This window comes from Leptosomus discolor, chromosome 2, assembly GCF_034619465.1.
Source record: "Leptosomus discolor isolate bLepDis1 chromosome 2, bLepDis1.hap2, whole genome shotgun sequence".
Lineage (NCBI taxonomy): Eukaryota > Metazoa > Chordata > Aves > Leptosomiformes > Leptosomidae > Leptosomus > Leptosomus discolor.
The window spans coordinates 11,882,497-11,908,643 of NC_141392.1; the positions used below are offsets into that span (position 1 = coordinate 11,882,497).

At 39.8% G+C, this 26,147-nt stretch overlaps 1 protein-coding gene across 5 annotated transcripts in view; it reads left to right on the forward strand.

The window, feature by feature from the left end:
- The window catches only part of RPS6KC1 (ribosomal protein S6 kinase C1), a 92,904-nt gene that overhangs the window by 42,432 nt on the left and 24,325 nt on the right, over positions 1 to 26,147 (forward strand). For 4 of the 5 annotated variants that reach the window (XM_086461877.1, XM_086461878.1, XM_086461882.1 and 1 more), the window contains 3 exons: positions 7,456 to 7,548; positions 19,176 to 19,223; positions 20,777 to 20,909. In XM_086461877.1, coding sequence (XP_086318003.1) covers positions 7,456 to 7,548; positions 19,176 to 19,223; positions 20,777 to 20,909 — 274 coding nt within the window. The remainder of the gene's footprint in view (positions 1 to 7,455; positions 7,549 to 19,175; positions 19,224 to 20,776; positions 20,910 to 26,147) is intronic. The other variant, XM_086461880.1, reaches the window with a different exon arrangement.

A 26,147-nucleotide genomic window follows, 5' to 3' on the forward strand; every position in this document is an offset into this window, starting at 1 on the left:
TTCTACTCACGGTTGATGATATAAACATTTTTAATCATGCAAAGGAATTTAAAGGTAAACCAAAAAAAACTCCACTAGAACATAACGTTTCTTTTTACTTTCCCACGAGAATATTGCTTGGTCCTGTAGGGAGCGAGAGGGCTGTTGGTTTCTTTAGCCTAGCACATAATGGTAGTCAGAAGGGAGTCAAGCACATGGCAGGGGGAGTGTGTGTGAGATGAACTTCCCACAAAATAAGTACTTAATTGAGCAAAGTTTCTTCATGATCCCTTCAAATGTCTCTTTTGGATATGCTTGAGTGATCAGCTGCTACTTGGTTTTTGAGGAGTTTCTGTAGTAATTCCCACCTTCTTGAGCAGAAACACCCTTATCTGTACTTGTACAAAAGGCAAACAAAGCTTGTTCCAAGATACCTTCAATAAATTTCTACTTTGCCCTTCCCCAAACAGTTCCTTTGGGACTTATCTGTTCTTGCTTTAGACTTTTACTGCAGTCATGCTAAACTGTGTGTGATTGTCGATGACTGCCCTATTGTAGTAAATATAGAAGTTACAAACTTCCTGTCTCTCTATGTTTGTATCAAGTGAGGACAAAAGGGGCAGAAGATTATTGCTTCTTATTTTGCACACATCTGAAAATGCTTTAAGGAGACTGCAAAATGGGAAGCCTTATAAAATCCGACTGCCTAATAAGAATATTAAAAAAGCAAAACCACTGATTTGGAAGGGTAGCTTTTTTTATGGTGTGAGCCCACAAGTACAATTTTGAGGATGTTCCAAATGGGATATGTTTTGTGAGATTTGAAGTCTTGCTGCTGCTATGAATTGTACTTTGAACAGTTTAGTGTTTTGGACTGACAAGAACTCCTACTAGGTAGCCTTTCTTTGGGTCAAATGCCCCTGAAAATGGGGAAGAATCTATATTGAATGAAAACCTCAGTGTGTTTGGGAACCGCAGAACAAGAAAAACTATTTTTGCCTTTTTACAAGTTTAGAAACTAATTGTAGTTGAGAAGGAGGAAGAAATAGGTTGCATTTTTGTATGTGAGCTTGAGAGGTGAAGTATTTCCGCTTTTATGCTGTACTGAATAAGGCATATGCCTTCTTTGCAGATCCAAAGGAAGGTGGGATTAATTGGGATAAGACAAGAAAAAAAAAAGTGGTGGTAACAGAAAACCATTATCCTTCTGTGTTGAAACTCAAAATTGACAAATTAGGGCAAATCTGACTTTGCACAAGCAAAGTGTTGCACCTGGCTCATTCTTTTTACAAAAAAGGCCGTGTTTCCTGATTTTGCTTTATCTAAGTCTGTATGTGTATTTTAATATCCTTTATTTGCTGCTCTTCATAATTCATAAATTTGACTTTTATCTTAGAGCTTCGGGATTTGCTGGCATCAAGGGCAGATGGTGCTGATGGGTCATGATGGTTGTGGTGAGCAACAGCTTGTCTCTGAGCTGATAGCTGAAAGTTTATCAAGAGAGAGACTTATCTCCTGAAATTATTGTGAGGGTAGTGGTAGGAACCACTAAGAATTGGCAAGCTCTGTGCTTTGGCTTAGTGTCTTAAGGAAAGTGAGGAATATGACTCTTCCTGCATGTTGGTTGCTAAGCAGACCTGAATTCTTGCACCTTAGTTACTGCTTATCCTTTTTACTGCCCAAAATACTTTATACTGGAGTTTGCATGAATTGTTCCACCCCATGCAGACAGTGATAAGTTCACTGAAATGACCTGCATCTATATACTGTGTGATTCTTGGGAGATACTAGTGGAAACATGCAGATATTTTGTGTCCTTCTCCTAAAAAAGTTAAGTCTGTAGTGTACAAGGTTAGTGTGTGTGGCCTTCTTGCACTCTCACTTCACACCAGTTTGATGTTTCTCTAACTGCTATTTGCATGTCATCGGTCATGCTGGGGCAAGGCTGGTCTGTTACCACTAGCATCTCCTACTGCTGTAGGTCATGCTGACTGATACCATCTCTTGTTCGAATGCTTGTGGTTGGACAGAGTATATATGCGAATGTTTAAATTACACTGTACAATACCTTCTTTGCCCACATGGATCTGTAAAGAGGGCTTTCATCAACACTTCTGTGCTGGAGGGACACTGAAGTCTTTGGGAAGAACCACTGCACACGTAGGAAGCTAAACCTGGTAGCCCAGCACAGTTTGAACCATACAACTGAAACTGGTTTCCAAGAAAATGATGGGCAGGTACTGTGCCCTAGCAGTACGTGTGCCTATATTACGAGTGGCTGAGTGCAGTATTGTTACGGAAAGCGTGGTTCAGTGCAGGGAACTTCATGGGCAGTGGGAGTGCTGAGACGGTTTGACTAGTAAGCAAGCACAGGCATTTAAGGCAAAGTGTTCTTGTTTATGACCTGATGTCACAAGGCTTTGTCACCCATGTCTGGTGTAGATAGCTTTGTTTTTCCTATGGCGCCCTTACAAGGAACAACCACAGTGATCAGCATCAAAACTAGACTCACCTGTCTTTCTTAGTCATCACATTTTACTTCTTTCTCATCCACTAGGCCGGAGAAATGTCCAGCAAGGGATGAGGTAAACTCAGAAGTGCAGGTTCAATTATTGTCCCGCGCTCCTCAGCCTCTCGTATCTCCCAAAGGCTTGGGCTGCCAGCCATGTCCTGAGCCACGTGCAGCAGTCTCAAAAGACTATGCCTGCTAAATGCACCCCAAGCCACCCATTTGCCATCTGAACACCACGTGATGGTGAAACACGGTGGCTTTTCTCTGGGGGCCTGGGGCAGAAGGAAGCTGGCCATTCTTCTGCAGCTTGAAATGCCAGGCCCTTGCCTCTTCAAAGACTGAATTTCTCTAGAGGCAAAGGCCTGGCATTCAGACCTGGGAAGCAAAAATTGTCTTTGATGCCATGGAAACGAAACAAAGAACAATAATAGTTTGTTACTTTTCTTGCCTCAACAAAAAGCTGGTGTTGTAGCCCTCAAGGATAGCATCCTTAGCAACCACCCTGCTGCTGGCAAGTCTGAGTGGTGAAGATAGGAGGTGTTTGGAGAACCCTTGTCACTGTTAAAAAAAGGTTATAGGTAGAGGGCTTAAGGATGGATAGAAGATTTCTTAAGGCTGAAAAGAAGCACAGGGAACTGACACAACTGTGACTGACCATGATCTGGGAACTCACTTGACCAGGTCTCATAAATGCTGTGAAAAGCCTTACTGTGAGATGTCAGGGTAGGAGATGTGGAGAGAGCTCCTGGAGGTTGTAAACAGTCATGTAGACCTTCTGGAAAAACAAGCTGCAGCAAATGCTCTTCTCTTCTTCCTCTGGCACAGCACAGCGGCCTCAAGGGCCTTCTTGACAATGCATGCTCAAGAATGCTGTGTAACAGCAGTACCAGGCCATGTTGCAGATCCTCAAGCTGTGTTTTCTCCTCTGTCCCGCTGTAAGTAGCAGCTCTGGGGAGCCACCTCCAAGTCTGAGTGGGAGCTGCAGCAACAACCTTTGAATCACATTGGATTGACCATCAGAAAGCTGCAGTCTTATGTAGCTGTCAGCTGCAAGGCCCAGCACAGCTCCACGTACAGGCTGTGGATCTGTTTTAACTTTGTTGTTATTTTTATAATGCATATTTTTTTACTCTTTGAAATTATTTCTGATTCTACTTATTCCCAATTTTTTATATTCAGAATTGTTTCTTTTTGCACCATTATACAAGCTGTTGTCTTTTAAAATGTCAATTATTTTTGATTTTCAAAGCGATTTAGTAACAAGAGGTACACGCAAGCCTGATGCCCAAACAGGAAAAGCAGTCGTCATTCTTCATGGTTTTCATAAGATATCTTCCTTCCTAAAATTCTCGTTAAATGTTCATGAAAATTACATGAAGTATAAAGAAAATATACTGCTGTAGTTCTGTGAGATGTAAATTTAACATAAATAAGAAATTCAGTCTCAGAGCTTCCAAGATCACATCCAAGGTGTGTCCCAGCTTCAGGGAAGATATGGTGCCCAACTGGTGATCACTGGGGGCCTTTTGAAGCACACTGTAGCTCTGTCTGGTTCAGATACAGGCAGAGATGCAACCTGGTTTTCTTCTGGTGCAGCGTGAAGAAGGGGCCAGGACGTTCTGCCAGATCTGGAGAGCTGGAAGCTCTTTCACACCCATGGCATGAGCCTTGCACATCAGGCCAGCAGTATCTGCTTCAAAACAAGGCATCTCCTTGCTGCAGTTGAGGGTTGGGCCGGGCTACAGGTGGATAGTTGCTGAAGTCATCACAGACCTCTGAAAGGTGAGGGGAGATCACATTTTGATGTGCAGGTCTGCATTGGTGTTCGTGAAAGTGCTCATTCATCCTGAGGTTCTGTGGTGACTGCTGTCAAGGGTGGCAGCATCAGCAGTAAAATCATTTCCCATCGAATGGTTTTTGTGTCTCAGGGCTAGGGATAGTGTTCTTGCCTTAAATGAGGTTAACATGACAGGCTCTTCCTCTTTCTTGGCTGGTGGTGTATTTCTCTTTCTCCCCCTGCTCTTGTAACTGCTGGCAGTGGTGCTGGGGCAAGAGCTATTGCCACGTTTCGTTGTGTAGCTTGCAAAACTAGAGCGTTCTGAAGGCAAGTGGTGGCCACAAGCTGTTGAGTCTTTGCAGAGGCCAGCATCACAATCAGCATCATCCTTTTCTACTTGTAATTAGCACACACTAGCCAAAAGGTGCTGGTGGGAAAGGAGCTGGTGATGCCAATTCTAAGTCAAATAACTCTAGCTGAGCAGCTCAGAGTATAGTCTGGAAACAGTTTCAAAACATACAGGGCCTAGGCACAGGACAGAAGGTCTTGGGATACCTGAGCAGCATCCTGACCAGTTGGACAGGCTGCTGGTGGCCATCTGCAGGCATAGGTAGTCTGCCACCTTCTTTAGAATATAAATGCCTTATTTCTAAAGGCAAATGAAGCTTTTGACTTTTTGTTACCCTTTTTGCTGGTGTTTTTTTTGTGGTTTTTTTTTTTTTTTGTTCCTCTGTTTTTGATGAGAGTGCTGTTTTTTAGTTATTTTTCCTATTGCTGACTAGATGCTGAGCTTGGATTTTTACTCTATTCAGAGGAGCAGGCAGCTTCATATAGTGCTTAATTGCTGTAGTTCTGGGAATTGAGTATTTAGAGTTTGCTTCCAACTTGCTTCACGACAGAATGTGATGCCTCCCCATCATTGGGCTCTACTATTAGACTTTGCAACAGTGAAACCAAAGTACTGTAAAGAGCAAAAAATAACCTGAAACTGATAAAAATGGAGAAGCTACTGGGAGCCATGGAGATGTGGATGTGATCGTAAATGGTTTTAAGGTGAGGAGTGACTGTAGAGTGCATATATGAAAAACAGTGTGTGTATGCAATATTACTGACTGTGCCACCACTGGTGATATTTTAGAGAAGGATCCAAAAATATATACTGTTTTTTTGGGACTCTTCAGACATGATGCGTGCAGAAATCTGATTCTATAGCATTATTAGACAACTATTAACTTCTGTAGAGATGTATGAACTTAATTCATAGTTGAAATATTACGCATAAGAGAAAATTTTAAAAGCTTTTTTTATTGAGGAATGGTTATAAAAATGTAATAGCATGCAGATAGAAATGGAAATCTTTTATAGTAGTCTAGAGGATTTGGAAATATTCTCTTTCATTAAATGTATTCCTTAGAATGCTTTTGAAATCTTGTCATGAATAAACTCTGTGTTAGCACAACTCTTTGTTTCAAAGCAAATATTTCGTTATTGCAGAAAAATTGCACACTTTCAAAGTACAGCCCAACAAAAGAACTCCCTCAACCTTCTAACAGCTTGCTAGAATGTGGAACCTAAATTAGGTTTGGAGAAAAAACTTCATGTAGAGGTTTTTTTCTTCTTCATGCTAAAACCTTTAGTGATTTGTAGAATCTGGGCCATTTTCTCTTAACTGCTGTTGGTACTCTTGCTTAGCAGTGTTTACATAAGAAAAATAATTATAAGACCCAGGCAAATAAATGAAGATAAATAATAAACTTTTAAACATTGAGCCCAGTAGGTGACCAGAAAAGAAAAGCATGCTTTTCTCCATGTTTTTTGAACACGTGGTTATCACCCTTTCGTTTGAATCTTGCAGGCAATGCTTAAATAGGCATTGATTTTTGAGAAAGCATTTGGAAGGAGAGAAGGTGGTTGACGACAACATGAAGGGGAACCAGTTTTGGGGAGGGCTTTAAGAAGTTCTCTGGCCTTTGAGGATAGCACAGTAAGGATGCCAGAGGGGAAACACTGGGAGGAAGCAAATGGAATTACCTAGTTCAGGATCTTCAGTTTTTCTCAGAGTTTCTGATCATAAGAGAAAATGTCTGATTTTCCCTGATACTTAAACATTTCATTCATAGCATAATTGCTTACCAGCAGTTTTCTTTTGTGACATATTTGTTAAATATTGCCTCAGGATGTTGGCAAATTAGATAAACAGCTTTTGCCTCTTAGAAGCCTAAAAATCAAGGAGTTTCACCTTCCATTTCCTTTACCTTTGTGTAATAGAAGTGTACTTGGGGAGGCCAGGTTATGCTTAAAAGGAGTTTGGCTTTCAACAACTCTGCAAAGGAAGTTACCTTATTTGTGAGGAGATCCAGGTCTGTGGTTCTAGTAGAAGCTGCATGTTGTATTTTTGGAGGAAGATCTAATGAATTCTCTCAGTTGGCAACTAGAAACTTCTGAAAATGTTTATTAACATGCCAGAGGTATATGTGATGCTTAAGAGGTTGATCTTTGTCCCAGAAGACTTCCAGTCGAAAAGTTGTTCCCTCCTCTGACATGCAAGCTTTTGAGTTTGCCCTGAGAAACGACAAAACATAGCATGGGCAAAAGCCTGTGCGTATTAACTACTTGAATAGTTAGCCAATTCTCTTGCTGTGGTGTTAATTTATAGATTAATGATATATAGCTAGCCACCTTTTTCTAAGGCAGTTTTAGGAATCGTTTCTGTTGTGCACCTTGTTATTAAAAGGATTTCGTAAAGCTTACCAGAGAGCAGGAGAACCCTGTTTATAATTCTGTATTTATGTTCTTCAGACTTAAAAAGCCTCTAATTTGCTTTCTCTTCCTCAGTGATGTCTGAATTATTTTGTATCCAGAATACCTGTAAGGCTTTGCTTGATTACTGTGATGGGTTAAGAACTGAATAATCGATTGCCAAGTTCCATTAAGCATAGAAAGGATAAAAATTCATTATTTTTTCTTTTTGCAATTTTTGTTTTCAATGTTACCTCGATTTTTATTTACTTGCAAGTTGTTTTTTTTTTTCCCCCCACTAAGGACAAACAGAAAACTTCTCCTTTCATCTTCACTCTCTCTGATTTATGATAAATTTAGTTTCCTTCGGCCTGGCATTTGCTTCAGCAGGCAGTCTTCCTTCAAGTACCACCCTGATTGATGTGTAATCTTTGATATCTTCCATTAGCCTCCAGGATCACTAAGTTCAAGGCCCTCTTGGAACCTAAGGAGCCCTGCCGAGGAACTGAAGGCCTTCAGAGTCCTTGGGGTGATTGACAAGGTAATTCTTCAGTGTCTCTTCAAGAGTTCAGTCATAAATCGACTGCATGCTGACATTTTGTCTTTGAAGCTGTGGATCTTAAGGATATGAAACAAAAGGGGAAAATGACTCAAATGCATCTGCACTTTAAAATAACAAAAGTAGAAGAAAAAAGGCTTTTATCTAAGCAATTCATGTAAGGTCATGCAAAATATATTTGAGCTAAAGGATAAGGTACATGTTTGGTGGCATTCAATAGGATGAGGCCTGTTTTTCAAAAATGAAGTCATGGTTACAATACTGGAGTAAGGATGAGTTGATGTGTTTTCAGTTGAATAATCTGGTGGATACTTGAAGTACAGAAGGGTTGAAATTCCTGCTTTTGAACTGTCGCTTGAAATGGGGGCTGGGGGGGACACAGGACTGTTCTTATTCCCTGAGAATTTGGAATTGAAAACCCCCTCGAAGACAGAGATTCAGCAATGAAGCCAAGCTTATTTTTGACTCATGCAAATAGTCTTCCAAAATCCCAGGGTAATACCCCTCTGTAAACAGTAAAGGACCATATGGATTTTTTGCAGGCCTAACTAAGACACCAGAAGAATTGCTGCATTGTTTTGATAATGCTGATTAGTTATCACCTTACCAAATACTTTTAAGGTGATGTATTATTCAGCAATGTGGCAGTGGCTAATGCAGAATGTAAAGGCTCGTTTCCTTTTTGCCATGCCAATTCCCTTGTGCCCTTTAATAGTTCCTTATGTGGTCCCTGGTTTGTGCATGATGTACTGATGCGTGGTCAATTTATGCATTTGTAACGTGCATCAGAAAACCTGTAGCTGGTCTCTTAAGGTCTGCATTTCTCGTTTTCTTTCTCTTGTTGCACTGAACCTGGCTGCGGGGACTGATTTTTGCTTTTCTTTGTCTGTTTTGTTGTAATTATGTGCATAAGTTAATAACTTCTCCTTAGAGGGCCATATACATTAGGTATTATGGTTGTTTTTATAGCACACAAGGTTTTCTCAGCTCTGACTTCATATTCATTGTATCTTTCCTTGGTTGTAAGTACAGAATTTAGCCTGTGTTCCGCTTTGTATATGTTAGAGAGACAGGTTGGAAAGAGCACCTATCTGTTGAATTAGTAGGCACTAACTAAATTAGTAGCCACTAAATAGATGCAGTAAGCACAGACTTCATGAGTTAATCTGACAATGTGAGGCTGCAGAAGTGTTGGAAATGAACGAAGAAAGATCTTTTTGCTATCTTTGTTCTTGTATAAGAATAATGAACAGTGACTGGAGAAGGTTCTTGATCAGAATGAAACGTTTGGAGTCCTTGGTGTTATCAGGTCATCTAGATCTCTCTGAGCACAGCTCTAGTAAGTGTCCCAGGTGCAAGCTGAACGTGCCCAGATCTTTGAGGCGGAATTGGGAAGAATTAGGGTTCTCGTGATGGCAAAAATACAGGATCTTAGCGTTGGAGATGTGTGCAAGGAGTAATGGGCTTGTGTATGCAGCTGGTATGCTCACGTGTAAAAAATACCATAGAGGTCAGAGTTAATGTTTAATTGTTGTATGTAAAAGCAAGCAATGTTCTTTCAGGTGTCTCTGTACTCTGCGTACCTGCTTCAGGATTCTCCTTATTACAAACTTAGTCTTATTCCGAGTATGCTGTCTTTTTTCACATATTTTTGTGTTTATAAAGTTGTGAGGCAAATGGGAAGCTGCTCTAAGCCCAAATGTTCAGAGCATGTTTTATTTGATTTTATAATACATGCACAAAATGCACGTGAACATGAAGCAAAAGTGTGCATATGTATCTGTGTGCTGGAGATGATGCCCCTACCTTTGATTTAAAGTACCATCTCACTTCCTTCCTCACCATCACTGTTCTTTGCCTCCTTCTCTGCTTACATATGCCTTAAAGCTCACGTCATGGAGAAATCCAAATAGATGTGTGAGTATCCTCGCTGGAGCCAAGCAGATGACATAGCATGTTTGTTCTTGAAAATGGGTTCTGGTTTTCAGGGCCAGTGTTGAAGATGCCATGCTTTTGGGCACAAGTCTATAACTGTTTCAACATCACATAGAGTTTTGCCTGAAAATACTCTTCTCGTATTCTAACCCTGAGGTAGCTGCTTTGGTTTCAGCAGAAAATGGGTGTGTGGATAGTAATGAGCCACTGACATTTTTACTAATGTCTTGCTTAATCCTGTGCAAGACTGGCTTAAACACACTGACTTAAAAATGGTGGTGGTTGGTTTGCAGACTTGTTTCTCCCACTGCTGCATGAAGCCCAGAGTGGTGTCTGCCTGCTACAGTGCTGCCTCGAGAAAACCAGCTGTTAACCTGCACTCCTTCAAATGCTGAAAGGTTCAGTGCCCTCCGTTAAAGTAATGTCAGTCTTTGTTCTTCTTTTGAAGCCTCTTGAAGTGTCTTGAATTGACTTCATTTTCACGGACAAAATGCTTGTTGCTACCTGAAACTCTGGGTTTTTCAAACAATTTTAGGCTAGGCAGAACGATTAGACATTTAATTTTAGCCTAGTTTATTCACAATGTGCCAGCTTTCCCTCACTGTCTGCCTCTCCACCTTCCTTGTCACCTGAATAATTTTTGCTATGTTGACCCTTTTCTGCTGAATCTGTGAGAGTTAGAGCTTAAAATATTGTGAAAATTCACAGAATGACCCTATCTGTGTCTCCCCTCCCATCCTTCTGCATCTGCTCTCATGCAAAGGCTGTGGTATAAATCCAACTATTTTAATAGACCCAAGAGGACCTACACTTTGCTTGAGGAAACCAGGTTTCTTGAATTCTGCTGCTGCTGCTGCGTTCGCTTACTTCATGGTGTCAAAGGTTAACTAGGTGATGTTTGCAGATATTTTACGTGTTTATTATGGGAAGAGTCTACCTGTGAGTGGGTTTCCAGAAACAGAGGTTTAATCTAATTACAAAGGCAGCTTTTGTTCTGCAAATGTTGTGGACTCTGAGTCTGTGGGCAGCAAAGCTCTTGTTAGTGTTACCAGAGGTACCACATTGAAAACAGGCTAATATCTAAATATTTTAGCTACTGTTATCACCAACCAAGAATGATCAATTATTTTATCACATCATGTACCTTAAAGTAGAAAACTTATTTTTGGAATAGCAAAGATTTTTCCTTTCAAAATCTACCTAATTAAAAATCAGGGTTGCAGATTCTGTGCTGAGTTTCTGCCCTAGGCAAATCTTTCCTTTGAAGCTACAACTGGCCCCTAAAGAAACGACTTTGTTATGGTGCTGCTCCATACCTTCACAATGCTGCTTCAAACTCAATTTCTTATTCTTTAGAACCTTCTGTTATTTAGATTCATTCAATTTAAAGATTCATCTTGAAAGCAGAGTGCATTAAGAAATAACTATTCCTCTGCAACCAATAGCTGTCTTTTATGTCTTTTTCTATCCCCTCACCTGGTCCCCCATCAAGCCACATTGTCTGGATTGGCACTGGTGTGACTATGGTCAGTTCTTCTGCGGATATCTGTGCATTTGAGCTTGTTGTTCTATATGCTGTTAAGCTTTATTATACAGTCTGAAACCTTATAATGTACTCTCATCAGGGCCTTGCTAAAATTATTTTTGGAGTTTCTGAATAGGATTCTGGAAGTAGGTAAGTTATTTTCTGAAGAACTGGAAGCAATTCTCTTAATCTTGGGTATAGGTTATTTTTTGTGGCTGTCATGCTACTGTGAGAAGTCATAACTCTGATGGTAGTATTTCTGATGAATTGACCTTAGAAATATGCAGAAGAACCAAATCAGTATTATTAACTATTTAGAAACTGTGGTTACTACTTGTCTGCTTGATGAGTGAAAGTGCTAAAAAGCAGAAGTATATAGAAAATATGTAAAGTTTGCATGCATAATCTGCAGACCAATAGTTGAATTCAAACAGATTACCGTTAGTTTGAATGGAATTTAATCAGAGGATAGGAGAAATGGGCTCTTTTTATGGCAGTGTGTGTTCTGTGTGTGATTAACAGGACGCAGGTAACTACGTCCTGATAGTGTTTGTTAGAAACTTAAATGTTCAGCTTTTTATTTTGAGGTGAGGTTAAAAACTGTTGCAGTTGTGAAATTGAGTTGACCATAGCTGGGTCTCAGGTGCACACTGCCATAGATCATCTTATGGGTTTGAATGAGGGGCTGTGTGTACGTGAGAAGTGTGGGGAAAAGGGAGCTGTGATAAACAGCACGATCGAGTACAGACATTCGTTCTTGTTTGATTATGACGCTTAGAAAGAGAAACGGGCTGAAAACATGTTATAGTTAATTCAGCCGACTAGCAAGTTTTCTTCATCCAAACATGCCATAATGGAAAATAGCAGTGGCAAAAATGGTTAAAAATCTGAAACTGAGTAATAATAGTAACTATTAATACAATTAAAGAAACTTTTAAGAGCTTGTTTTATGTTTTGATAACCCTTTAGTTTAAGTGACTTGCCACGTCCTACAAAATCCCATCAACTACAGAGTTGTTGTCGAAACTGATTTCTTGGCTCACTACCTTCCTTGCCCTACTGCTGTGGGATTGTTCCTAAAATACAGTCAGGTTTCAAGCCCCAAGTAGCAAAGCTTGCTCAACTTTAAAATGCGATCTCTTTCCCAGCTCTAAAGAGTCCTGTCCCTTCTTCCCTGCCCTCAAACACCTGCCGCTTGTTTTCCTGGTCTTTCCATTCATACCAGTCTGAACATTTCTGAGTGTTTTGTTGTTACAACGCTTACCCTCTAACTTCTTTCTTGTTTGTCTCACTAAAATGTCTTTTGACTTTAGTGAATGTTCTGTTTCGTCTGACGTAAAACAGTCCTAAGATTGGGTAAAGTAATGCAGATTTTGCCCTTCTCTTAATAAAATAGAGGTTAAATTATTGAATATTGCAGTACAGGCTGAACTATATGTATCTTCTGGCCTCCAGAAAGAAATAATCCAGAGATACTTTCTTTTAAACCAAAATTATTGAATAGTTTCTTCTGAACTATTGCTAAGTTGCTTAGTACATAATTGGTGCCAGGCAATTACTCTGTGACGCTGAGTAGCATTTCATACAGTAAACTGTATTCTCTAGTAAAAGCTCCCAGATATATTTTCTAGGTTAATATTTCACCATTTGTCATTTATTGGCCAGTTTTTAGTTTGCTCTAAGAAAGTGGACTTTCCTCTCTGTTACCAACCAACTAAAAGTGTTTAAAAATTCGAATTTAAATGTATGCTACTTTCTTAGCATTTGCGTTAAAGCTGCACCGTTTGTCTTTTAAGTACACTATTATTGCAAGTCATAGAATATACGAGCTGTAAGTTCCTTAGAATAATGATTTGAAAGGAGGAATAATTGCAAACTGAAGATAATTCATATTGCACAAGTATAAGGATAAGCAATAATTGCATTTTTCATACATATTAGCCAAATGTAATCTCTCTTTATAACGACAGAGGGAGATGAGCGAGAGTCTGGGTGGTTTAATCTGAAAAGTGACAAGAATAAATCTGTGTTAAGTAGATCTTTTAATCCTGGTAGCCTTGACAGCCGGCACTGCTGAGGAGAGTGGGGGGAGTTGCATGCCTGCATCACCGCAACTGTGCCCCGAGTGCAGCACCCAGCTGTGTGCCAGCCCCTGTTAAGTTTTTTTTGCAGTCCCAAGTATTCATGCTAGGATCAGGGGACCAACTTGTCTCGTTCCTGGTTGTCTGTTGCTACCTGTAATGGGATTTTCCAACTGGTGAGGTAAATGCAAGGAGAAAAATCCTAGGTGATCATCTGATACATCTTCGAGTTTGTAGGACTTTTGCTAGAGAATCTGTCCTATCATAAGAGTGCATTTGTTTAGATAAGGACCAGAATTAATAGATGGCTCACTGGTGATGTTGTTACATGATGTGTTTTCAGTGTAGAATGGCAATTTAATAACAAAATGGAGCTGGTGGAGCTAGTTTTAAAGTAATCCCTTAACTCTAGTATGTCTTCAAAACCTTTCTGGTATCTGGTACTGCAGTAAGAGATCCTATTCCATTTTTTGGATCAGGCATGAGCTGTTTTTCAACCCGCGTTAGTGAACTTAAAGCCCCGTTTTTGTAAGCAAATGTGTTTTGAGGTGTTTATTTTGATCAGTGTTAAAACCTGCTCAAGTAAATAAAAACATAGGTATGTTCTGTGCCACATACTGAGATTGTGGACACTGGAAAAAATCAGTATTAGATGCTGGGTGGTGGAAGAGGGAGGGGAAAAAACCCCAGAAAAGAAAGGGGGACTGGTGAAGCAAACATCTGCAGTGTGATAGAGGACTGTGTTTGTGTTAAAGCCACCTGCAGGAGAGCAGTGCGTTTAGAGCAGTCCTTAGTTCTTCCAGTGTTGTCCCCCACGACCTTGGCTGGATGCTCGGTAGGGTGACTAATGGTTCACCACGTTCTTTTTTCCCGGTGACTTGCCTGTTGCCTGCCTCTGGGTTTGCGATTCCCCTTATGCTGACTTCTGCAGTATTCCTTCAGTCTCTTATCTCAGGGCTTTGATGCATATGTTCTGAAGGTGGCCACCGTGACTTTGGGTGGCAGCAGATGGTAAACCTTCAGGCTGCCACCGGCTATACTGGTGTTACGTTGGAAACTTAACGTTTGATGAAGAATCAGTAGTGCATATGAAAGAGCTTTTACTGCAGAAATATCTTTTAATTAAAAAAATTAGCATACCGAAACATTTGCTAATTTCTGTGCATTTAAAGGGTCCTAAAATTAACTGTTTTCTTAAAGCTAGACTATGGTTATTTACCAGGCAGGTTTTATTTTATTTTTCTCCAATTAATTGTACCTACTATATTGAATGGAATTGAATTTATTTTCCACTAAGCTGTTGGATACATTGTAAATCAAATCTAAGAAGCTAATTTTTTTAAGTAGCTGCTGTCAGCATCGGAATTAACCCTTGACTTAGGGGAAAAAAAAAAATAAAAATGACAAGTAGAAAATCCTATTTGGCATCATGAAGGGGTATTGCTATCTGCCACTTTACTGAGATGCTGCCATGCAGCGCTGCTGCGTTCACTTGTTTTTTAGGATGTGCCTGAGAGCTCAAGTGCTTGTACAAAATAGGGATGTCTGTGCTGCTGAAGATGCTTATATACATTATATATTTATTTGTGGCAATTACTAAACTGCCTGTCAGTGTTTTTGCCCACGTTGAGGTTGTCATCAATGCAGAAAAACAGGGAAAGAGCGAATAAGCAACAGTGCCGTAAAAGCCAGCATGATACGTAGACCTTGACTCTGTTTGTACATTAGTACTACAAATAGGATTTTGCCTTGTCTCCTATTGTGTCACTGTCTAGTTGCTCGGTGCCCAGGAATGCCCTGCTGTGCATTCTTCTCCCTCCCCTCTGAGACAGGATGCTGAATGTTACAGCCGACAGCTCGTTGTTAGGAGGTATTAAATAATAAAAGTTACACAGTAGTCATCATCAGTGAAACAGGGCCCATCAGCTTATGTGAGCTAGGAGCAGCCTAGTCTGATGCGAGCATCTCTGTGTGATCTGCTCTGGAGAAGAACAGAGGTATGCCATAGGGGATGCTATGTGCAATCCTGTTTTGTCCCATTGCTCCATGAGAGTGGAGACTTGTCACTCTGCATTTTAAAAAGATATCTTAGAAAAAGAGTTACTGAAGTGCTCTCTTTTGCACTGGGAGAGAAGTGTGAAGGAATGCAAAGAGGCAAGACTTGTTGGGATAGCACCACTATCTAGAAATTTGCTGTAAAGCATGAGGTGAGGAGAATAAGTTGGCGTTTGGGTGAATGTCAGGCTTACTGTTAAGCACTTCTGCAGCAGCCTGGTGATGCATCCAAGAGCTGTTCACCTTTCTCTGCTCTGGATGTGTGATAAAAAGTTGAGCAAATAGACTTGTGACAGGCTCTTTCCTGGTCTTGTCCGTTCTCAAAATGTGAGTTTTCTGTTAGTGATTTACTTATTCATGTAGTCCTTTAATTATTTGTGTGAAAGTGGTTAAAACATCTTTTTGTAGTATGCATGCAGGCTGCCTCCCCTTGAAGCAGGTTTTTGGTTTGGTGGGCCCATGTAAAGTCTGCAGCCTGCCAGCGTCACTAGATGAATTTCTAAAGTTACTTTTATGGCTCTTCCTGGGCTTCTTGGCGTCCCTTTTGAGGTAAACAGTTTTGCAGAAAGGTCAGTATTGGATCAGCAAAGAAATAATTTTCCATGAAATGAAGTGGAGCTGTAGATGATCACCACTGGGGGAAGGTATGATGGTTGGTGGGAAGGAAAAAGAAAGAAGCTGACTAGTAAGACTGGTTAGTCCCTCTATGTAGTTAATCTCAAAGGCACACGAATATTATTTGTTGTTATTACTGTTATAAAACTGTAGCTGCTACTTTGATTTTGGTGTTGTAATATAACAACAGATGAAGCTAGCCCTAAAGGGACCCGTTGTCTGCTTTATTCACATTAGTGATAGTCGTTCTATATGTCGTCTTATAGGGCTTGGGCTTGGTAATCTGTTCTGTTACACCATATGCTAATACACTGCTGATAAGCAAGTGTGAAAAATGAAAGGGAGGAATACATTAATTGTATTTGTGCAATAAGGTATGCTATCAAAGGTAATTATTTCGTGACAGTTTTAGTTATAGCAGTTGTTTTATCATGGAATAAAAGATGGCTTTAGGAGCCTTTTATTGGAAAGACAATTGTATCAAATTAGTACCAAATTAGATTTTTGTCTTTATAAAGGTGAGCAAACCCATGAGCAGTTTTTAAATTGGTGTCTTCTACTCTACAAATGAACAAATCCTGTTTGAGGGTTAAAGAAGCTATTATTCTGTCCTTTATGCTGACAGCTTCATTACTGATTGGCCTACTGTTGGTATTAAAAAAATGTTTGGCTCCTTATGATCTTTGTGCATGCAACTATAATATTAATACAGACCATGGAACTGTTCATTAAGAAATGGCTTTAAATGAGGTTGATGCTTGTAAATCTGGAGAGATACAGATGTTAAATGCTGTCGTTCCTTTTCATATACAGCCGTATGGCTAATAATTTCCAAGTGGCTAAAGCTCTTGTTAGCAAGAGTGCTGGTGTGTTAAGAATGGCCCTATAAATAACTTTAAGAACTGAAGTTGAAGGTGCTTCTTTTAAAGACTATTGTTAACTAAACATTATTGCCAAACAGATGGAAAGCATTCACCAGCCTGATGTTTTTAGGTCTAATTATATTATCGCCAGTCCTGTACGGCTCAGTTGAAGAGGTGTATCCAGAGGCCAATTTATAATCATTTAGCCAACACCTGTTTGGGAGATATTGACAGTCAAAGGGCACATTTAAAAAAAAAATCACATATGTTCTTGTATTTATTGCCTCAATGTGAACAGTGTCTAGTTACAAACAAACTTGGGAGAAGAAGAAGAAAAGTGACTGTAAACTCCGAACCATTTGTGTCTTCTTTTGGCACCTCTTGTAAAGTGACTTTTATTTTTCTCTTGTTCTTTTCGTTTTCTTTGTTTGTTTGTTTGTTTATGGTTTTTTTTTTTTTTTTTTAGATTTTAATTTTACACCTTTTATTTAAGCAAAGATAGCAAAACTGGTTTTACAGTTGGTATTTCTTCAGCTGGTTTCCACTGCTTGTGGAAGCCCGAGGTGAGAGGCCTGAAAAGTTGTTTGGCAAACTCAGTGGCCTGGGGACATTAGCCTTTCCTTACTGTGCCCTTGACATGGAAACTGTGTCATTCCTTTGTCAAAAAATCTCAGTAACACCACTTCTGTTGATTTTTTTTTCACTGGGAGATACAGAACACCTTTTAAAATTGGGTGCAACCCTAGAGGAGGTCTTTGAGGTGGAGAGGTGTCTGTCACTTTATTTCTTTTGGTGAGAGAATGATCAGAAAATGCTCCAATTCTCCTCCTCCTGCTTGAGACACTCGAGGGTGTGGTGGGGAGAGGTGGAGGGCAGTGTTTTGAATGTGGCCATCCCAAAGAGCGAAGGTTGCTTTGCTGCAGACCCTGCTCGGGGGAAGCCAGTACGACCCTGTACCTGAGCCCTGAGACCTCCCCTCCTGGGCCTTTTGCATGTCTCCACCTCACCTCACCATGGGCACTGCAAGGGACGGCTGTTTCTGCATTTCCTTTGGCAAGGGGAAAGTCAGTGTGTCAACCTGGTGGGCTTCACCCTGTCAGAGATAGTGGGCATGACTGTATTGCTGCCCCACACAGCAAGGAGATAAGTGTGCTGTATTGTCCTTCTCCTGTCACCTGATGAATCCAACGCCATGTTACTCCTGACGCGTCATTCCTCTGCAAGAAGTCTTTTTTGGTGTGAGCTGACTTGGTCTTAACTGCATCTTGTCTTTTGAACTCAAAGTTTGGTAACCCCAGTGCTGGCATTTGCAGCCCTTTAGGTGTTTGATTTTCCAACCTAAATATTTTGGTATAACTGTAAGTGACTATTTATACTGGAAACTTACAATGCCTGTGGTAAATAAACAGTGAGTGCACACTCTTGTTCCTAGAGGAGGGTTGAGCTTGTGCTCGTGCTGCTCCTGTGGCTGTGTTGCAGCTGGTGCTTTTCAAGTACATCTGTGCTCTTGGAGTTTGAAAACAATTAATTCCTGAGCAGGGTGATTTGAAGATGGAGATGCGAAGGGTTCCAGCTCCCTAAAGATGCAATTTCCCCAATATATATACACACATATATTTTTGTTTGTTTTGTTTTCAACATGTAAATAAATGGAGCTTACTAAGAGGGTAGTCGTTATTTAGTACTTCTGTCATTGCTGTGCTGTGCTCGCAGTAGAGGTGATGCTCTCCTAACAGAGATGCTGTCTGCAGCTGTAGGTGTTCTCTGTGCAGCGAACCTATCCAGTCTTTTCCTAAATAAATCCTCTTTTTTTTTTTTTACACCTTAATAATAGTTTACGGTAGCACAAAGGGACTTCCATGCAGACATTTCTGTTGTGGCTGGTGAGTGCTGCAAAGCAAAAATGGCAGTGGAGGAATGAGACAGCAGTGACTGTACAGTTGCTAAATCACTCTTTTGTGGCCTGTGCATGTGTGTGGCCAGCTTTTAGTTTAGCTTCCTGGAAAGCGGGTATGTAGCCACCCTGCAAAAAAAAAAAAACCAAACCCACAAAACCTTCCTCTGGTAACTCACTGGTAGGCAACACATTCGATGTGTAGGGAGCCTGATGGGGTAAAGTGCTGCACTAGGAAGGCAGGCACAGTGAGGACTTAAGTGAAGTGATGTAGGAAGGTAATGCGGTTACTTTTTGTGCTTCGTTGTGTTGCTACCATTGTATTTCTGTAGATTGGGTTCTCCTAGGTTATTGCTGTAATTATAAAGTTATTTCTTTCACCAAGTTCGGATTCATTTTTTCAGTTAGCTGATTGGCAGTCAGGTAACATTATGGTAGTTCTCTAGAGATCTATATCCTCAATCATATTTTTTTCCTAAAAAATGACTGGTTATCAAATATATGCTGCAGGGCTTTATTTTTTTTTAATCATTACTTATATCACTTCCTTTGTAAGAATATTCAACATTAGATTTAAGAACTGTGTTTTGTTAACTTACACTTGTGAATTTTAAATATTTCTCTGAATATTTTTTGCTTAGGTTTTGCTTGTAATGGACACTAGAACACAGCAGACTTTTATATTGAAGGTGAGTAAAGTCTTTTATTACTCCACTAAACAGTTTGGCCTCCTAAATTACACCACCCCACAAAGATCAATTGGCATCTAATGTATAGAGTTACCATTGCGATATATTGTTATGTTAATACATATATCCCTATTATGTGCACTGGAATTGTTTGTTGGTATTCAGCTGCTTTCCATTCCTCTCTCTGTAACATCTCTAGTACTCAGATATGCTGGTTTACTCACTTGAGTTGCCACCGGTTGTTGAGGCTGGCACCGTAGCAGGCTTCGGTAAAGAATCACATTTTTAATGTTCTGCTTAAAACATCTGTGAAGCCCTGGTGGCTCAGGACATGTGCAGGCTGCTGCTGAAGGTGAAAATTCTCCTTAGCCCAAGTACATCCACAGCACTGTGTTTGGTCTTCCCTTAGCTGAAGAAAATGATACTGGCCAAAGTGGATTCTAGATGAAATGGACGACTGGTCTTATTCAAAATTGCTTTCCTATGTTTTACATCAATAGGCTGTGAAAACTGAGTTTAATGTTACTAAACGATTGAATTAATGAACAGTTAATTGGTCAGAATAAAATTTTTCACATTACGCTTTTGTGTTTCAGGAAGTGCTCAGATCAAGATCCCAGTATGCTCGGAGCATCTGTGATACTGAGAATTAGTTTAGTATTAGTATTGTTATTGTAGCCATTATTTCAGGCTCCCCTTGACATTAATTCCTCTGCTGATGGCAGGAAGGGCTGAAAAACTGTCCCCCAAACATGGAGCTCTAATTAGTTGTTAACATTTTGTAACTTTGCTTCAGTTCTTTGAAATTGTCTTAAGTGTGTTCAGGGTACAGAAAACCTGTTTTGTTCCTCAGAAAGGATTATCTGTGAATATTGTATATTAGAATCTCACTTTATCTACTGGCAGACAGGGTAACATTGAATTTCCCATTTAACTGCTTATGTTTATCAATATTGTAATAGGTCACACTATTGACATAATTTTTTTTCTTTCTCTCTCCCCTCCCTTTCTCTCTCCCACATCAATTTTTTCACTTCTGGCAACTTCATCTCTGTGCTACCTCCCAAAAATCATTACCTCTCAAGGAGACTAATCCTTTCCTTTCCTTTTAGTTGTGGTTGGTTGTTGTCTTTAGTAAAGTACAATGGAAATGTGAGGATTACCTGTAGGGCTAAGGCATTCTTTTGTCTTTAGAACTTGAATTGAATTTTTTTAATAGTGTCTTTTGGTCACACACAAAAATAAAATTTTAAAAAAAGGTCACAGGGAAATAACTGAGTGTCATCCTGATGACTTAGTTTGAGAGAGATTCTAATAAAAACATTGACCCATGTAATTGATTTTAATGGCAGCTTTGTGCCATCTTCTGTTCTCTGGAAATGCGCCAGATGCCATCAGCACAGCCTCGGGGGACCGAGGGGCATAGAGCAGCAGATGAGTGGTTTCTCTGAAGCCCAGAGTAACTCGGATAGATTAGTTTGGTTGATAAACACAGAGCACAGCAGGCTCCAAAGGCAACTGAGGGTACAACTGACCTTTTTGTTCTCTGTCAGGGTCTAAGGAAAAGTAGTGAGTACAGCAGGAGCAGAACGACCATCATCCCCCGCTGTGTGCCCAACATGGTGTGTCTGCACAAGTACATCATCTCCGAGGAGTCTGTCTTTCTCGTGTTACAGCATGCAGAAGGTTTGTCTCTCATTTAAGTATATTGTTAAAAAGTCAGAGGTTTAAGTTTTAATCAATGGTACATTTCATTGTCAAATTAATCTCTTATGCATCTAATTAAAATATTTTTAGTGTGCCTAAGAGATGTCATGTAGGACACCACACTTCCATCCTCTGTCCCTCCTCCTTTTTCCCCTTACTCTGCAGTGGATCTGATTCCTGTTTCAAATGGCCTCAAATCCTTATGGGTTACTTGAATGGTAGCGATATTGAAAGCTTCCAACTGTTTATTTTCTACAGGAGAGTGAGTGCTTTGACTGCAACAACTATCTGCAGTATTTACAGTCATCTCTCAGAGATAAAGTCTTTGGCTACTTTTGTAAACTTTGGCTAGTAAATCTTCTTAGCATCTTATAGTTAAAATGACAAGTATTTACAGAAGAATTTAATAACTCTGCTAAAAGACATGGCCATTTGCCTGTTGGTTAATATTGCATAGTTATTCTGAGCTGGATGTTTAAGAAAATAGCTAGTGGCATTGCACAGGAGTTCAAAGCAGAACCACAGAGTTGTGCCTTCAAACTATTTATAAAATTCCTGTTAAACGTACAGGGAACAGGTGGCACAAAATAATTACCATTTTGATTTTTTTGTCTAACACCTGGATTTAAATATTCCCTAAATGTAATTACCTGTATTTGTTTAGAATGAGTGCAGAATATAAATTTTGGGATTGCTAATAGTTCTCTTTTTAGGAAATGTAAATAATACAGTCAGAATGGATGATGTGAAGTAACTAAGCTAACTGATAGAGAAGATAATTTTATTACATTGAATAGGATTTATTTTTTTCCTAATAACTTTTGGCTTTTTCATGAACAATTTGTCATGTGAGGCCAGTTAAAGTTAACTTTACAATATGAATGTCTGTTTCTGCGATGTGTGACTTAATTTTGCCATGAGCAGCGATGCTTGAAGAAAAGCCTCCCGTTACAGTACTGCCTGATGGTGATCTCAAGGGTTTACAGTGCTGCTCTGTACAGTGCTACTTTTCTTGAGGTGTAATTCAGCAGAATAACTTGGAGACTCTCACCTGAACTGTAATCTCCACATAAGCTGGTACATTTTATTTGTAGAAACAATATTTAAAACAAACAAACCCCCAAACAAACAAAAGAACCACCCACAAGCCTTGTCAGATAGCAATTGTTCTTAAGACTAGCATAATCAAAGGGTTAGTGACAGGATAAAATAATAATTTAAAAATACTGTTCCTAATATTTCTGCAATTTCCGAAGACCTACAGTTTTTCTCTTCTCTTCAAGAAGAACATTCCTTCTCTAGACAGATGCAAAACTGGGTGAAGTAGTAGTGGAATTTGGGGGGAGTAGTGGTCAGATGGAGAGAACAAAAATTTTAAGGAAGGTTTAATGTGCCCAGTTGACACAGATAATCTCCTGGAAGTGATAATTTATTGTGACAACAGTGAGAAAAATGGAGATGTTGCATGATCAGAGGTCTTTCATTTAAGAGGAGAAATCTTATCTTAACATTTGGGATGGATGGGGTGTTCTTAAAGAAAAAGAGTGATTCTCTCTTGGTCATCTTTGACATGGTCACAAATCCAGTGAAACGTGCTTGGCCTGAATGTCTTGCTCTTACCAATATTGGCTGTAACGTGTTTTGAGTTCCATGAGGGAAGGATTTTTAATTTATTAAGTGCCTTCTAAATCAGGTTTGTGCAACACACAGCCTTATGCGGCAACCTACGCCATTTTGTTTGATCTGCTAACGGTGAAGGTGGTTTCTGTCAAGCCTCCTCATTTTGGCTGGCCAGGCAGCAACTGCATACTTGGAGGCAGCCACAGCTCACGTTGCCTTTCTCCCAGCTGTGGGTCAAAGCCATGCAAGTAGGAGACGTGGGAGGGAGATGGGTTATGTTGAGGTGGAGTTGGGAGAGGAGGTGCTGTCAAGATATGAGTGCTTTCTACAGGGAGAAGTCTGAAGGCGAACAGAGGGTAGGGAGTGTGGGAAGAACTGGGGAGCATTGCAGAGAGGATGGAGGACTGGCAAGCTGTGCTGGGGAGGAAGGGGAGAGCTGCAGGGACCCGAAGGGATTTTGGTGTGGATTAGGGCTGTTGTTGGTGATACATGGGTTCACTTGACTTGGACACTTGTTGGTATAAGTTATAAACTGCATAGGATTTTCCCTCATTTTCTGATAAAGCAGCAAGTAGTTTGGAAATGCAAGTTGTTTGCAAACCATTAAAAAAATACGATGTATTATAAGGACTTTTCCTTGATTATGAGGGAATTAACAGGGTTAAGTTATTTAAGGATGGTCACCTGCTTTCATGAACTTACTGTCTGGGCTCAGAACAGGCAAATGGAGAGGAGAAGGAGTGATATTCTCTTTTAAAGAGGGGTAGCTGGGATACAAAGTGGTGTATAAATTGCCCGAGAATGCCTATAAAAAGCGTGTTACAAGTGTAGGACCTGATCCCAAATCCCTAATGCGGGCAATAATTTTGTGTTTCGTCTAGAACTGCATGGCCTGCGCACCTCACCCTGTCCCAGGAGACTGAGCTGGAATGTGATTCAGGAGACAGGCTTCATTTCATGAATAAAGCATGAATGAAAATAGGTCTGAAGTTATGCTGTACTATATGCAGGGACTAGTCTTGCTCACTCCACTGATGATGATCTTGATCACATCAGTCTTATGTTAGTAGCGCTCATCCCTTATACTACAAGGATGGTAATATCAGCAATCCCTGTAGATAAAGCTGTCTTTATTTATATTTGGTCTAAGATGGACAAAATTTTAAGAAGGTACTTGTAGTTAATTTTGGGAAAGGATAAAAATTTCTAGGACAGTACATTCTAAGTGATAGTCTCTGAAATTTTATTCCATGACTTTATGAATGCTCTTAACATTCATACTCCATGTAGTTCTATTCCAACAAGAAAGAAGATCCTGTCAATTGAATTTCTAAGTGGTGGTGATTTATTATGTTAGGTATGTTAACCACACCATTGGGAAGTTCAAGGGTACAGTATTTAAGTGGGCAATGTTTTGAATTATAGAAAATTCAGAGGATTTTAATGTTGTGTACAGACATTATGTATTTGCTAAGCAGCTTACTATTTCCCGTTTGTAGTAACTTAACTGTATTAAGTGCAGCAGTATTGCGTTTTGTATGGAATTCTGCAAGCTTGACCACAGACTCTTGCTCAAGATGAAGACTTTTTTTTCTTTTTTTTTTTTTTTCTTTTGGTAAGTCATGATGCCATTACATGCTCAGAATTGGTGAGTGAGGCTTTTCTTATGGCCACAGTTGGAGGCTTCACAGGTGTCTCAGAAGCACAAAAGTCCATAAAGTTACCTTGTAGCTTTGTTGGAAAGCACTTGGCAAATTCTAGTGTAGTAGAGAGCCAATCTGATGTTAATAAGGCCTCACTTCTTCTTGGCACTACTAACTCCAGAAATTTTAGAAACAGATGCTTCAAAAATAGGCTGGGGGGCTTCCATGGGACATCAAAGTTTAAGTGGCTATTAGAAGCTGTCAAATCTCTTTAAGCATAAACAAGCTGGAGTTCCTATCAATCTGGAGAGCACTCAAGAAACTTCAGGCTGAAGAGGCTTGCTGCACGCAGGAATTGATAGACAGCAACACGATAGCATTCTGGCTTGCAAAGCTGGGGATTTGTCATTAGGAAAGGAGATAGTACTAGCTGTAAATATTCAACAGCAATCGGAAAATGTAGGGAAGGTGATACAGTCCTTGGCAAGTGACTTTTTCAGGAGGCTGCTTTGAAACAATAGCTTTTGCTCAAAGTGCATTGGGAATCGGGAGCTTTGCCTAAACTAGCAAACTTTGTAGTAGAGATTCACCAGCAGCAGTGGAAGCAGCCATGTATATAAGACTCTGGTGTTTGTAACTACTGTCACGTTGGAGATTAACTTCCAATTCATGCATACGCTGCAAACCCCACTGTGGCTGCTGTTGGGATGCTGTGAAACATTATTGTTGTATCATGGTAGTGCCTACATGTCTGGTTACCTTTTGGCCTAGAAACTGTACAGGCATAATTTTATGTGGTCATGGTATATTAACATGATACAGTTTACCATTTTTATTGGAAAGGAGGGCAATGATTCTAAGAAAACCATAAGGTTGTTCTTTCCAGCAAGGAAAAATATTAATTTGCATGAGGTGCGTGACTTATGGTTGGTACTCCTGGCCATAAACAAATTCTTATGCAGTGATGCAGAGAGTTGGGCCTGGTTTTGGAGAATAGTTCCAACAGATGCCTTTCAGTACTCTGTTTTTCTTCCCTATGTGATCACAGTTATTTGGAAACCTGCATTGTTCACTTTGACTTTATTTGGGATTTCCTAAATACAGCGATTACTGCATTCTTAGCTGCATTCCAGTTCTGCAGGAATTAGAGTTTATTGTCCTTCAGACTAAACTCATGGGCCAAGCTAGCAGAAGCCATTGATTTATTTTGGAGTACAACTCCTTAGTCAGCCAGTCTTTCAGGATGTGAAGCTGAAATGGTAAGTGTCTGAGCACTGGATGAGGAAAAATCCAATGAGTCATGAATTTTTCTTGTCAGCTAGAATAAAAACATGTTTAGGAGACAAAATTTGCTGATCTCTTAGGTTTCATTTTATCCTATGATACATACTGTATAGTCTCTGTGTCTTCTCTTTGATGTTCCTGTGTCAAGTGCTATTAATAACAAAAACCTGCAGAAATGTTTGAAGGAATATAAAAATATTATGGAACTAACAAGATTCCTAGTCAGCTTCATCACTTGGGCCACTTTATGCTGAAATTTCTTGTTGATTATTTTGGACACTTAACTTTTTAGATTCTACCTCTAGAAGCAGAGGTATAAGCTCCAGAGAGCTGGAAATGTGGTTAAGTAAGGCAATTCTATTAAGTAAGTTTACATTGAATAGCTGCAGAAGAATGTAGAGCTTGGTGATTTTCATGTGCTAATAAAACCAGAAAGAGTGAGCTAGAATGGTTGTAGAGTCAGTTCACGGTAGAAGAAAATAATCTTAATAATTAGATATGTTAATACTGTATTTCTGAAATTGTATTAAACACTAATAAACTTTAACTTAAAACAGTAGCTTTTGTAGCTATTTAGTATGTTAGACTATTTGACAATGACCGAAGCTTACTTGTTTGGATTGATTTCTGTAATTTTAGTTTTTATAGATTCCTGATACTATATTAGCAT